At 42.5% G+C, this 15,811-nt stretch overlaps 1 protein-coding gene across 1 annotated transcript in view; it reads left to right on the top strand.

Annotated features, from left to right (window-relative positions):
• Positions 1–15,811, top strand: part of AHI1 (Abelson helper integration site 1) — a 329,300-nt gene that overhangs the window by 38,429 nt on the left and 275,060 nt on the right. Inside the window, exons 4-6 of the mRNA XM_040350481.1 lie at positions 1,076–1,629; positions 3,328–3,467; positions 5,240–5,435. Of these exons, the coding sequence (XP_040206415.1) occupies positions 1,076–1,629; positions 3,328–3,467; positions 5,240–5,435 (890 nt within the window). The remainder of the gene's footprint in view (positions 1–1,075; positions 1,630–3,327; positions 3,468–5,239; positions 5,436–15,811) is intronic.

Genomic DNA, 15,811 nt, shown 5'->3' with positions numbered 1-15,811 from the left:
CTTTCATTCTTTGGACTGCTGGTTACAACTGAGCAGTTGGGAGGGATTATTGCTTCTAGGAGGGTATCCTTCAGTGATGGATGTGTCTGGTGTCCATTTCTCCTGTAGGTGCCAGTATAACACTGTTACTTATACTCATCCAACTGTGTCCCTCAAAGGTCTCCAAAAGAAGGATTTAATATCAAGTATAAAATCCTGTTTCCTGCCGCCAGTATGGCCGCTTACTACCACATGTATGCTGCCATGTATCGGTGCCAGGAAAGGAAAATTGCAGTAAGTTTTGACACAATTCTCAGTTTTTTTGGCGCCATCATGGCAACATACATATGGTATTATGCTGCTTTGGATTGGTGCCAAGAAAGGAAAATTACGATAAGTATCTGATACAATTTTTTTGTTGTGGGTTTATCAGGGGGGATGAATTTACTGTTCTTTTTGTCAGGGAGGATTTCAAAATAATTGCTGGCTCTATTTTCACATTTATAACACGCAAAAATGTTACATGTTTTAAATTTGAGACATGCAGTAGAACGAGAGAAACAAAATGTTACCCCAGCTCCACTGCCAATATAGAAGTCAATGAACTGTGATCCGGTGCTCTAGCCAGGATGTTCAGACCCCATAAATAAAATACTTGAATCAAAAAGGGCTGGCAAGTCAGATGCTCTTGAATAAAAATCATTTATTGGTTACATGGGTGCACGGGTACATGCTATACGTTGAGGTGTTTCGGTTAAGAAGCCTTCATCAAAACAAGATTTGACGAAGGCTTCTTAACCGAAACACGTCAGCATATATAGCCTGTATCCATGTAGCCAATAAAGGACTTGTATTCAAGAGAATCTGAGTTGCCAGTCCTCTTTGATTCAAATGCAGTAGAACAGATTACTGAATAGTAAAAAATACAAATCTTCTGCATTTTTTTTTTTAAATGCATCAAAGGTAACTTTTGTGCACTGAATATTTTATTATCAACATCTTGGGATCTAATTCACCTTGCATACAATGCAAGTATCACATTTAATAAAAAAATGTTTATCTAATGTAATATTCTATTTTTTTTTTTTTTTTTTAGCTTGAAACTTTTAATCGATCTTCCAAAGATACTTCTAGTGAAGGGATTACTGACCATACAAACACAGAGGAAGAACCTCTTAGGAGGAATATATTTAAGGATCAGATAGCAGCTGTTGAAACAAAAAGCAATGCAAGCAGCAAAGAACACAGGCAAGCAAAGAGTGAGAAAAAGAAGAAAAAGAGAACAGAAGTGGGTGAGAGCGCTAACACAAATGAATCCCAACCTAAAAGCTCAGAGGACATCACTCATATTTCAGGTTTTGAAGAAGATTTGGTAAAACGTGGTAAGAGGAAGGAGAAAAGTGTCTTAGAAAAAGAAAGCCACCCAACTGATTTTGATGAGGAAGACCAGCTAATCGAAGCTTACCAACTTAATATATCACAGGCAGAGACCAATGAAATTAAGGAGAAGATTAAAAAGAAACTACAGGCTCATCTTTCAGAACATTTTAACAATGATGAAAATCTAAATACTGAATTAGGAAATCCAACTGGGAAAAAGAGTAAACGAAAGAAGAAAAAAGACTTTGTGGAAACTGAACCAGAAACTAGGTATTTAGTCATTGGGAATGAGGAGAAACCTTGTGATCAAAAAAAAATTTGGCTAATAAGTATACAGTATGTACATGCTGCTTCATCAAATTACTTTTGGATGGATGTATTGCTAACCCAATATTCTTAAAAAATGCTGAACGGTTTTAGGAATACGTATAGTCTTATACGTAGCTTTTACTAACACCTTTAAAGTGATACTAAACGCACACTATTTAATTTACACAGTTTTTTCTATTTCTCTATGTGGATGATAGCACTGTTGTTGTTATTATTATTATTATTATTATTATAATAATAATAATGAAAAAAAAATCGAAGTACCTTTTTTTCTAATTAATATAAAGCTGTCAACCTAGAAAAAGAAAAAAAAAAAGCCATTGTAATACAGAGTAAGAATAAATCGCATCGATAAACTGTTTTTTAAATTGTCATACAACTATATATTGGAAATCAACTCATTATTTTGTGGCAATAACACATGCTGTGGGTGGATTTCTGCCAGTCACAGGCTGTGTCAGCCCCTCCAGTCTGTGTCTTGGAATTAGAGAGAGGTGAAACCTCCATCAATCTACATGTAACATCCCACCCCCTTTGTGTTTAGCTGGTTGGTGGGCATAGAGGGGAGGAAGTGGGCTGTCATTTACCACTGTCTACAGCAGGGGTTGACAAATTTGCTTGGAATCTAGGAGCCAGCTAAAAAAGTTAGGAGCCAGAAAACGCACCCCGTCCCGACGAGCTTGCGCGCAGAAGCGCACACATACGTGAGCGGCGCCCGCATATGTAAACGGTGTTCAAACGCAATTTTGAAGCGTGACATGTTGGGTATGAATTTGCTCGGCGTAACATTATCTTTCATAATATTAAAAAAAATGGGGATAACTTTACTGTTGTCTTATTTTTTAATTAAAAAAAGTGTAATTTTTTCCCAAAAAAGTGCGCTTGTAAGACCGCTGCGCAAATACGGCGTAATAAAGTATTGCAACGATCGCCATTTTATTCTCTAGGGTGTTAGGATAAAAAATATATATAATGTTTGGGGGTTCTAATTAGAGGGAAAAAGATGGCAGTGAAAATAGTGAAAAATGACATTAGAATTGCTGTTTAACTTGTAATGCTTAACTTGTAATACCATCGGCCACCACCAGATGGCGCCATCTCACATCTGGTGGTAATAACTTGTAATACCAACGGCTCACCACCAGATGGCACCAGCTCACCAGATGGCACCAGCTTTTTTGCCCACCTTCCAAGCCAAGTCACCAGGACACTATTTCTAGTCGCCATGGCGACCTGGCGCCCGGGATTTGTCGATCCCTGGTCTACAGTATATGCCCACATGGGTGACTCCTATAGTCACATGAGCTGCTCAGATGTGAGAGGGAGGAAATGCTCAGCATAGAAACTCACAGAAAATTTGGCATGTGCGGAGCTGCCAACACTGCTCTGCAAAATTCCTAGCTGCATTGGGGATTTGGACAGAAGGAGGAGAGAGAGTAGGATCAACAATTTTTTTTTTGCAGAATACAGAAAACAAATCCCATAGTGACCCTATAGTGATTGCAGAGTGAGTATGTACAGCATTTAATAAAGCATTTATTGATAATTTTTTTGATGTGGGTTTAGTGACACCTTAATGATGACTGTCCATTCACGTTTTGTAGGGTGATCATAGTTGTATTTTGTGCTTTTACTTAGTGTTATGTCTTTGTCTGAACTGCAACACACGCCAGCAGAAGCCTTCGATCAATCTCCACTTGAGTCATTTCTGGAAAAGTCAGAAAGAACTGGTCTTCCTAAACGTAAAGGCAAGAAAGCCAAAAAGAGATCCCACACAGGTCAGCATTTGTTGGTATCTTTGTTAGTCTTGTATAAGTATTCGTTGTGTGCTTTACATTACAGAAGTGTGGTTATGTTTTATGGAAATTGACACTACAGGTTAGGCTTTTTCGATAGACACAATACTAAGATTCAAGATAATATTTCCATTGTAGAATTCGTTTTTTTTATAGTAATGTTCATAGTTACAATAGACAATATCTGAAAAATGTTTTAGTTTTTTGATAGAATATGACATGGACACAAAGTCTAAAGCTGGGTACGCACTGTGAGGTTTTTCTTATTTTTATTATTTAACCAGCAGGCTGAACAAAAAAAACCCTCAGATTCCTGTTTCCATACAAGCGATGTGGATGCAGGAATCTTCTCCAATGTACTATTATATTCTGACAGTCAGGACGCCTTCCCTGATACTGATCAACACCGGAGCGGTGATTGATCGCTGGTTTTCCAGCAGAAACGTTCGCCGGACACCCCATCTACTGAACAGCAAGGATTACACAAAGATCAAAATTTGATCCGTAAGCTGACCATACACCATACAGTCTGATTGTACAATGTCCTTTTAGATCTACTAATGACTTGGTACTACAGTGGCCTACCTGATTGGATACAAATTGAGTGGATAGATTACGTAGGTCCTCGTATTGCATCATTTTGGTAAACTTGATTGTACAGAGATTATATGGTCAGATTGTAGCCTGTATAGTGACCTCTATGGACATACACTCTATTACCAAAATTATTGGGACACCTTCCTTTACACGCACATGAACTTTAATAGCATCCCAATCTTAGTCTGTAGGGTTCAATATTGAGTTGGCCCACACTTCTGCAGCTATAAGAGCTTCAACTGTTCTGGGAAGGCTGTCCACAAGGTTTAAGAGTGTCTTTGAGACTATTTGACCATTCTTCCAGAAGCGCATTTGTGAGGTCAGGCACTGATGTGGCAAGAAGGCCTGGCCCGCAATCTCCACTCTAATTCATCCTAAAGTTGTTATATCTGGTTTAGGTTGGGACTCTTTGCAGGCTAGTCAAGTTCCTCCACCCCAAACTCACTCATCCATGTCTTTATGGACCTTCTTTGTGCACTGCGTCGCAGTAATGTTGGAACAGGAAGGGGCCATCCCCAAATTCCTCCCACAAAATTGGGAGCATGAAATAGTCCAAAATATCTTGGTATTCTGATGCCTTAAAAGTTCCTACGTAATGCTTAAGCACCTTTTGTACAGTGTGAAACGCGTCTACAAGTGTGTTGGTGTCGTCTGGTGTCACCTTGGTGATTTAATAAACGGCATTTGGAACCTACCCCATGTGCAGCCATTTCTTCTTTATCTTGACTAATACCCATGGAGGCGGGCCAGGGCCACTTAGCTCATTGAAGAGAGATAACAAAATACTGCAGATATATGTGCCCAGCTCAAATTTCATAAATCGGGTTTACATCCACTTTAAAGGAATACAGATTATTGATGCTATTTAAATGTAATTTGGTTCATCTAATTTGCCTTTTTTTTGTATTTATGAATGTTTTATAGGTGTATATACCATATATTTACAAAGTGTGTTATTGTTATTTACCCATTACGTTTACTGGTGATTAGGGCCCAAGCGTCTCTTACACGTTACAACATTTATTTCAGATGTTTCTATTTGACCATTCCATGCCGATTGCTGACTCCTTGTTTTAGAACTCAATCTCCTTTGTAGCCTAATTTAAACACTTAGTTATTTAAGGTTTGAATCATAAAATGGCTTTTTTCATTCACAGATGAAGTGAGAGATAACGGTCAGGAGAGTGATGAAGAGAACAGCAGCTCGAAACAAGTGTATGATGATAGCCTAGTTTTAGGTGTTTATGTCCATCGAGCTAATAAATTGAAGACTGACCTTTTGACATCTCGGCCCATGGTCAAGATTTATCTAATCGACCAAAAAACTGGTGAATATGTCAAGAAAGAATACAGGTAATGTTATTTTTGCTTTTTGGAATCATAAGCTGTATTTTGGATTATTCCTAAATTTTGGGATGCTAGTCCTTGCTGAGTACCCTTGTAAGGGTCTCTTGTGTGGATTGTAATTTTTTGTTATTTGACTATGAAATGCACGCTTCTATAATGGGACTCATTTTCCGCTATACACATATCCTGGAACGTGTACTGACATCATTATGTATGTGATTAATTGTGTGTGTGTGTGTTTAAGCACAATAAGGGGGATTTATCAAAGCAGGAGCAGCCAGATCATTGATTTCCAAAGCATAGAGTAGATCTAAAGGCAAAACTTTTTTATTTTTTTTGACAAAGAAGGTTATAATCCCTGTCAGGTTTTGTTTTTTGACATCTATATCCTATTGGGGAGACTTCCCTTGAGTTCCTGTTCCATAGCCAAAACAAGAAGTGAGAGAAAATCACACTAAATAAGCCTTTCTCAACCTTTTCAACACAACGGTACCCTTGAAATAACTTTCTGGTCTTAGGGAACCCCTGCTAAAAGTTACTATATCTACAACTCCTGATTTATTAGTGTGATGATCAGTGGGAAGAATTCTCCTTCGGGCTCTTTCACACGGGCAGACCATATGTCCGCTTTTTCATCCATCCGTGTACGGATGAAAAAGGGACATAGATTGGTCCCTATGAGATTGCGGGTGTCAGCAGATAAACATCTGCTGACACCCGATCTCACCCGGTTCCGCAATTGTCCGATTTTGCAGATGGAGGAAAACCCTATTTTTCTATCCGTCTGCGGATCGGATTGGATGAACACGGACAGACGGTCCGTGTTCATCTGATCCACCCTATAGGGGAGAACGGAGATCTGACAGGGCGGTCCCTGCACAGTGTGCGGGGAAAGCCCTGCCATCCGGCCGCTCAGCGGGGATCAACGGAGCGATCCCCGCTGAGATTCACGGGGCGGCTCATCACGGATCAGTCCCGTGTGAAAGAGGCCTTACAGTTGTGGTAACTGGGAAGAATTCCCCCTCTTACAGATAGCTAAAAAGATCAATGGTGTCAGTGGGAACTTATCTGAGAGGCATAAATTACTCATTGCTCAGGAGACCCCTTGCAACCTCTGGAGAAACCCTGAGTTTAAACCCTAAAACCTAAGTTTCATGGAACCGTAGTTGAGGAATTCGGCTCTAACGTGAGGGAATCCCTGCTTGTCACCAGAACTAGTTTCACTATTGGAAGAGTTCCCTTACATAGTTAGTCAGGTTGAAAAAAGACACAAGTCCATCCAGTTCAACCACAAAAAATAAAAAAACAAAATAAAAAACACAGTAAAATCCTATACACCCAACTCCATACCCACAGTTGATCCAGAGGAAGGCAAAAAACCCCAGCAGAGCATGATCCAATTTGCTACAGCAGGGGAAAAAATTCCTTCCTGATCCCCCGAGAGGCAATCGGATTTACCCTGGATCAACTTTACCTACAAATCTTAGTACTCAGTTATTTTCTGTACATTTAGGAAAGAATCCAGGCCTTTCTTAAAGCAATCTACTGAGCTGGCCAGAACCACCTCTGGAGGGAGTCTGTTCCACATTTTCACAGCTCTTACTGTGAAAAAACCTTTCCGTATTTGGAGGTGAAATCTCTTTTCCTCTAGACGTAAAGAGTGCCCCCTTGTCCTCAGTGTTGACCGTAAAGTGAATAACTCAACACCAAGTTCACTGTATGGACCTCTTATATATTTGTACATGTTGATCATATCCCCCCTTATTCAAGAGTGAATAAATTCAGTTCCTCTAATCTTTCCTCATAGCTGAGCTCCTCCATGCCTCTTATCAGTTTGGTTGCCCTTCTCTGCACTTTCTCCAGTTCTCCGATGTCCTTTTTGAGAACTGGTGCCCAAAACTGAACTGCATATTCCAGATGAGGTCTTGCTAATGATTTGTACAGGGGCAAAATTATATCTCTGTCTCTGGAGTCCATACCTCTCTTAATACAAGAAAGGACTTTGCTCGCTTTGAAAACCGCAGCTTGGCATTGCATGCCATTATTGAGCTTATGATCTACCAAGACCCCCAGATCCTTCTCCACTACAGATCCCCCCAGTTGTACTCCCCCTAGTATGTATGATGCATGCATATTCTTAGCCCCCAAGTGCATAACTTTACATTTATCTACATTAAACCTCATCTGCCACTTAGTCGCCCAATTAGACAGAGCATTGAGGTCGGCTTGTAAATTGGAGACATCCTGCAAGGACGTTATTCCACTGCATAGCTTGGTGTCATCTGCAAAGACAGAAATGTTACTTTTGATCTCAGACCCAATATCATTTATAAATATATTGAAAAGTAAGGGTCCCAGCACTGAACCTTGGGGTACACCACTGATAACCTTGGACCATTCAGAGTAAGAATCATTAACCATGACTCTCTGAATTCTGTCTTTCAGCCAGTTTTCTATCCATTTACAAACTGATATATCCATTCCTGTAGACCTTGCCTTACACATGAGCCGTGTGTGCGGAACTGTATCGAACGCTTTTGCAAAATCCAAATATATCACGTCCACAGCCACGCCTCTGTCCAGGGTTTTACTTACCTCTTCATAAAAGGAAATCAGGTTTGTCTGACAACTTCTGTCTTTCATGAATCCATGTTGTCTGCTGCTTAAATAGTTTTTTTCCAGCAAGAACTCATCCATGTGGTCTTTTATTAAACGTTCCAGTATCTTCCCAACTATAGAAGTTAAACTAACAGGTCTATAGTTACTTGGTAAAGACTTTGTTCCCTTTTTAAATATGGGCACCACATTGGCCCTGCGCCAATCCAGTGGTACTATTCCTGTCTTTAATGAGTCCCTAAATATTAGATACAGTGGCTTTGAAATGACAGAGCTCAACTCACCTAGGATCCGTGGATGGATGCCATCAGGTCCAGGTGCTTTATCCACCTTTATTCTGTCTAAATATTTCTGGACCATATCACTTTTGAGCCATTGTGGATTTGAGGCTGTGTCACTCCCACCCCCATTTTGGACATGAGCTCCCCCATGCTCCATTGTATACACAGAGCTGAAGAAAACATTTAATAAATTTGCCTTCTCTTTGTCCCCAGTCACCCACTCTAGATTATTTTGTAAGGGGCCTACATGCTCAGACTTCACCTTTTTACTATTAATATATTTAAAGAATTTTTTGGGGTTTGTCCTACTATCTTTTGCAATCTGTCGTTCGTTTTGAATTTTTGCATCCTTGATTTCCTTTTTGCATATCCTGTTATATTCTTTGTAACATTTAAACAACACTAGTGTTCCTTCATTTTTATATTTTTTAAAAGCTACTTTCTTATTGTTTATAGCTTTTTTAACTTTGACCGTGAGCCACATAGGTTTTATTTTTAGCCTTTTAAACTTATTGCCCATGGGAACATACTTTGCAGTGAGGTTCCACACAGTCTTTTTGAAGAATTCCCATTTCTGTTCTGTGTTCAGCTGTGCCAATAGTCCCTCCCAGTCCAAGTCCTGGAGAGCAGCCCTCATCCTTGGAAAATTTGCTCTCTTAAAATTTAGTGTTTTAATATTTCCTGTATGTATTTCTTGCTTATAGTTAACATTAAATGAAATCATGTTATGATCACTGCTACCCAGGTTTTCCTTTATCTGAACATTAGTAATAGGCTCTGCATGGTTTGAGATTATCAGGTCCAACAGGGCATCATTCCTAGTTGGGGCCTCAATAAACTGCACCATAAAATTGTCCTGCAATAGGTTTTTAAATTTTTGTCCTTTAACTGTCCCAGAAGTGCCATTAATCCAGTCAATTTCTGGGTAGTTAAAATCCCCCATTATTATCACCGTCCCAGACCTTGCAGCCCTTTCCATCTGTGCAAGGAGCTGAGTCTCCACCTCCTCATTAACATTGGGTGGTTTATAACAAACTCCAATGATTAATTTTGAACTACGCACATCTGTATGCAGTTCCACCCATAATGCTTCAGCCTCATCACACTCTCCATCAACCAGGTTCTCTTTCACGCTTGCTTTGAGGTCACTTCTCACATAGAGACAGACCCCTCCACCTTTCCTTTTTACCCTGTCTTTCCGAAAGAGAGCATAGCCAGGAATATTAATAGCCCAGTCATGTGAGGATTGAAGCCAAGTTTCAGCAATACCGATTACATCATAGCTCTCCTCATGCACCAGAGCTTCCAGCTCACCTGTTTTGCTTGGCAGACTTCTGGCATTGGTGAACAAACACTTAAATGTATTGTTACATTTTTCTCTGGTGTTTTTCATATAATTTATAGTAGTACAAATGGCACTATTATTTCCAATGGCTATTTGCAACATGGGAACTTTCTTGTCACCTGCCATAACCCTTCCCCCATCTATCCCCATTCCACTCTCCATTAATGTCTGACCACTAACTGACCTGTCTGCTCGATGTAATTCTAATTCACCCTCCCCCTCAATCCTAGTTTAAATACTCCTCCAGCATTCCCATAAACCTCTCCCCCAGCACAGCAGACCCCCTTCCATTCAAGTGCAAACCGTCTTTAGCATATAGGTTGCACCCCAATGAAAAGTCAGCCCAGTGCTCTAGAAACCCAAATCCCTCCTTCCTACACCAGGTCTTTAGCCATGCATTCAGCTCTCTAATCTCCCCCTGCCTTTCCTGTGTTGCGCATGGCACAGGCAATATTTCAGAGAATATCACCTTGGAGGTCCTTCCCTTCATCTTGCAGCCTAGTTCTTTAAATTGATTCTTAAGGAGCCTCCACCTTCCATGTATCATTGGTTCCAACATGGACCAAGACAGCTGGGTCATGCCCAGCCCCTCCCAGTAATTTATCCACCCGGTCCACCACATGCCGAACCCTGGCATCAGGGAGACAGCAAACCATTCGGTTGAAGCGATCCTGGCGACAAATTATTCTATCAGTCCTTCTGATTATAGAATCCCCTATTACCACCAACTGTCTAGGCCTACCTGCACTCCCCTCCCCACCTCTACTAGATGGGTTGCTCTCCCGGCTGTTAGGGGTAGCAGTAACATCTAGGGCTGCCACCTCTGTGTTTGCCACCTCCACATCATCACCCAACTTGGCAAATTTGTTTTGATGCACAAATACAGGACTGGCCTTCCCTTTCTTCACGCCCCTTCCACTCCCTCTAACTGCATTAACCCATCTCCCTATCTGATAATCCTGACTTGCCCCTCCACCCTCCACATCAACCTTACTGACCACTTGCTCAGCGAGCAGAGGACCCCTTTCAAGGTTGTCATTTCTACCCAGTGTTGCAACTTGCTCCTCCAGATCTCTAATACGAGCTTCCAGAAGGGCAACCTGCTCACATCTGTCACAGCGGTATCCATCTTGGAGCTGTTGCACCAATTTTGCATACTACTTTTCTAGGGCAAACCCAAAGTGTGGGACTTTCTTTTACTCTTTGGCCCCTTTCACACTGAGGAGTTTTTTAGGTGGTACAGCGCTAAAAATAGCGCCTAAATACCGCCTGAAAAACTCCTGCCCCAGCCTTCTCAATGTGAAAGCTTTCACACTGAGGCGATGCACTGGCTGGCGAGAAAAAAATCCCCTGCAAGCAGCATCTTTGGAGCGGTGAGAGGAGCGGTGTGTACACCACTCCTTCCCATTTAAAACAATGGGAAACATGGTAATACCGGCCGCAATGCGCCTCTGCAGAGGCACATTGCTAGCGGTATTAACCCTTTTTCAGCCACTAGCGGGGGTTAATACCGCACCGCTAGCGGCCGAATCCCGCGGCAATTCCGGCAGTGTAGCGCCGCTATTTTTAGCGGCGCTATACCGCCACCCGCACCTCCACTGCCCCGTGTGAAAGGGGCCTTACTGTTGATGATAACTAAACATGACAACCTAGAGAGGGTGAACCCTCCTAACTGGGGCACAGACGGCAATAGATACCTGAAAGGTGTTCTAATTCCTCTCCATTCTACCCAAAACAAACAAACAAAAAAAAGTTTGCCTTTTTAAATATGCTTTAACTAAACACATTGAAGATAGAAGCTGATGGCAGATTGTCTGCTCTAGACAACCTGTATTTTACATATCAGTTCGCCTTAAAATATGTATATGTATATAGACTGCGCTGCCAAAAATGTGAATCAAGAATTATAAACAGTTTAACCACCTGTAAAAGTTGAAATAAATAAATCAACAGCACCAGAAAATACAACTAATGTCCTATTCAAATAATAATGCTTAAAAAAAACAAAGGGTACAGTAATGGGAACAGGTGCTGGTGCCATTAGTAAGAGATAAACGCATGACCACTTCCAGGTGCTCCAAATAGCCCCACATAGATTTACACTTACCACTATGGATGGACCTTCTTTTACTAGATAGGTCTCACTATGTTTTTTTGGTTGGACCCACTGTGTATCTTGTCACCAACTTGACCATTTACCAGGATGCGATTCCTTCCAATGCCTCTCTATCTATCTATCTATCTATCTATCTATCTATCTATCTATCTATCTATCTATCTATCTATCTATCTATCTATCATTTTAAATCTGTTAGTTCTGTATATTTAAAACTTCTGTGCAGCCAGTCCCATTGCTGAATATTAAGATACAGTGGCTGCATGGACACGGCTGCTGCTCCCAATGTGACATTCTTGCAGGTGTACGGCCTCATCCGCAACGTGTGGCCAGATGGTCACCAGTCATCTCTATGACCGTCAGAAGCTTGGGCGCGACATTCTGATGTCACGCCCGGGTTCCCAATCGTAAACAAAGCCGCGATCGCGGCTGTCGGCATGAGATCGTGATTTTTTTTTTCTTTTTTCGGTCTCATGCTTTACAGCCTGGAGGAGAGATGTGAGGTCTTATTGACCCCGCATCTCTCCATAAAGAGGACCTGTCGCAATAGATTCCTATTACAAGGGATGTTTACATTCATTGCCCATTCCCCCAGGGAGGGACCTCTGCCGGGTTAGCCCCCCCTTATTAGAAATTTTTACTTTTTTTTTATGCAATTTGTTAGATCTTTGTTAGATCAGGTTAGATCAATCATTGTTTGCGTTAGATCTCACACAGAAGAAGCAATATTAACAGTTATTTGCTGGGGGGGCTAACCCGTCATCAGCCCCCCCTATCAAATTTTCTGGCCGAAAATCATTCAGGCTAATAGATATTCGTTAGATCCGGTAAGATCAAGTGATTTTAACGTTAGATCTCACATAATTAGAGACTTATTAAGTGATTAATGAGGGGGGGCTGGCCCCCCCTTATCAATTTTTTGGGCCAAAAATCATTCAGGCTAATAGATATTCGTTAGATCCGGTAAGATCAAGTGGTTTTAACGTTAGATCTCACATCGTTTCCGAGATATTCCACATAAAAAAATAGATTTTAGGTGGTACATATGCATGGACATATGGACGGGTTGGCCCCCCTTATCAAATTTTCTGGCCGGAAATTTTTCAGGCTAATAGATATCCGTTAGATCCGGTAAGATCAAGTGGTTTTAACGTTAGATCTCATATAATTAGGGACTTATTAAGTGATTAATGAGGGGGGGCTGGCCCCCCCTTATCATTTTTTTTGGCCAAAAATCATTCAGGCTAATAGATATTCGTTAGATCCGGTAAGATCAAGTGGTTTTAACGTTAGATCTCACATAATTTCTGAGATATTCCACATACAAATACAGATATTGGGTGTACATATGGATGGGCTGGCCCCCTCTTATCAAATTTTTTTGGCCAAAAATGATTCAGGCTAATAGATATTCGTTAGATCTGGCAAGATCAAGTGGTTTTAACGTTAGATCTTACATCATTTCCAAGATATTCCACATATGTTGGGGTGAAGATAAAACTGGGACTTTTCCAGAGACAGCTTCAACCCCCTCATCATGCAGTCTCTTCAGGACCTTCTCCAGATGCTCTTCCAGGGTCTTGCCGAAAACGATGATGTCGTCTAGGTACACACCAACACCTCGATCAGTTTCATGTCACCCACAGTCTTCTACATTAGCCTTTGGAAGGTGGCTGGGGCACCAAACAGGCCTTGATGCATACGGTAGAATTTAAAGATCCCCTCTGGGGTAATGAAAATGGTCTTCTGCCAATCCTCAGGGTGCATGGGAGTTTGGTAATACTGACTCTTTAAATCCAGCATGCTGAACCATATCGCTCCTGACAGGCTTTGCAAGGCATCTTCTATCCTTGGGGTGGTATATTGGTCATGAATGGGCCTTTAGTTTAGCGTCCGGTAGTCAATACACAGCCTCAGTGACCCATTCTTCCTCCGCACCACCACTATTGGGGAAGCGTATGGACTCTGGGACTCTCAGACGATACCTGCCCTCTTCAACTCTGCCAGTTGTTCACGCAGATCCTCCAACTCCCCTAAAGGAATACATCAAACTCTTTCTCTGAACAGCTAATTGCACTTGAAGAGATGGATCCAGTATTGGGCACTTTTTGCACACCCCACATCAAATTCACTCTTGGAGAATGCAGCCTGCAATCTCAGGAGCTGAGTCTTGGCCCTTTCTTTCCATTTAGGCAAAGGAGGAGTATTCTTTGGATAGAACTCTTCCACAGAGATCCCATCCTTTGCTCCCCCCACCAAATCAGACGGCAGGGCTGGGGTGTCCGAATTCACTTGTCCCAGCAACATCTGAGCCGGCATTTTCACTGGAGAGACTTCTTTGCAACCCTTTGGTTGAAACCACCTCGGAATTATCTCCACTCCCATGTTTTCTCTCTGTCTGTCCACTTCAAGGACAATGAAAGGGCCTGGTTGTTTCCAATTTAGCTTGACATATGTTAGTAAACAGGCCACTTTACCAGGCTGTAACACTTTCTCACACCGGTCCAAGCGCCAGATCTTTCCCACTACTTTAGCTGGGGCTTTCTGTTCTTGTACCAGGCGCTGGTAGGCTTGTCTCAGTATGGGGTGCACACTTGTAGTTGCTTGGCTCCAAACAAAGAGGTGTTAACAGCCTTCTGAGAAGATCAGTATTGGTCCCTATGACAAGAGAACTCTTACTGGCCCCTGGTGGGCGAGGACAGACCACTGCCAGTGTCAAAAGTCTTGGCTTTCCCAGCCACAGAGGGATCGAAGGTCAGCTTGTCCAGTAGATAGCCATCATAGGGGGAGTTCTGAGTCACAATGATCCATATCTCCAGCTCTTATAACTTCTGGAATGGCAGGTGCTTGAGGTGCCTGTCATAGATATCTCTGTAGAGAAGGGTCACTTAAAGCGGATGTTCCGCCAAAAAAAAATATTAAAAGCCAGCAGCTACAAATACTGCAGCTGCTGACTTTTAATATTAGGACACTTACCTGTCCTGGAGTCCAGCGCCGTCCACAGCAGATGACGAGCGATCGCTCGTCACCCTGCTGCTCCCCCCTCCATCCACGCTGAGGGAACCAGGAAGTGAAGTGCTGCGGCTTCAATGCCCGGTTCCCTACGGCGCATGCGCGAGTCGCGCCACGCCCGCCGATTGGCTCCCGCTGTGTGCTGGGAGCCGAGTGTTCCCAGCACACAACGGGGGGGGGGGCGACGGGATGTGACGCAATGCCCGTCTTTTGCCCGGCCGGAAGTGGGTGCAAATACCTGTCTTTAGACAGGTATCTGCACCCCCCTCCCCCCTGAAAGGTGTCAAATGTGACACCGGAGGGGGGAGGGTTCCGATCAGCGGGACTCCACTTTAGGGTGGAGAACCGCTTTAAAGAGGAAGTAAACCCTGATGGGTTTTACTTCCTCTTTTGCTACATGAACAGCCTGCAAATGTAAAGCATATCAGCCCATTATGTGACACTTACTTGCAAAAGAATCCAGCGATGTCCCCACTGCAGGAAGCGTCCATCTTCTGTCTCCTCTTACTTCCGGGCTGTGGACTCTGGCGCTGTGATTCGCCGGAGCTGCATGATGTCACTCCCACGCATGCACACGAGAGCTGCAATTCACAGCACAGGCTAGGGAAGAAACGGCACTTAAGTCCTGTACACATGGAAAACATTGTTTTTCCTAAAGAGATTCCTGGCAAGAATCTCTTGCCGGCCGAGTGTACAGACATCATTCAAAAGAACCACCGTTCTTTTGAATGGCACGAACGCGGTGACGTCATCGACTACGACGAGCATGCGCTCGTCACATTCGATGCCGTCGCCACCATCTTGCTTCACCCTGCCTATGCCTTGGAAGCTAACACGCATGCGTCAAAGTCATTTCGAGCATGGGCGGGTTTCCATGGAGAGGTAAGTATACACACGCTCGGGTTTCTGGGCAGGAAAACACTGCAGAGAATCTCACGACGAGAGTAGGTTCTCTATTTTTCTCGTCTAGATTCTGGGCAGTTTTCTTGACGAGAAACCTCTAAGCCTCGTA

This window comes from Rana temporaria, chromosome 4 (genome assembly GCF_905171775.1).
Source record: "Rana temporaria chromosome 4, aRanTem1.1, whole genome shotgun sequence".
In the NCBI taxonomy this organism is placed as follows: domain Eukaryota; kingdom Metazoa; phylum Chordata; class Amphibia; order Anura; family Ranidae; genus Rana; species Rana temporaria.
Note: the sequence above shows the minus strand (reverse complement) of the source record. Positions and strands in the feature narration are given on the sequence as shown.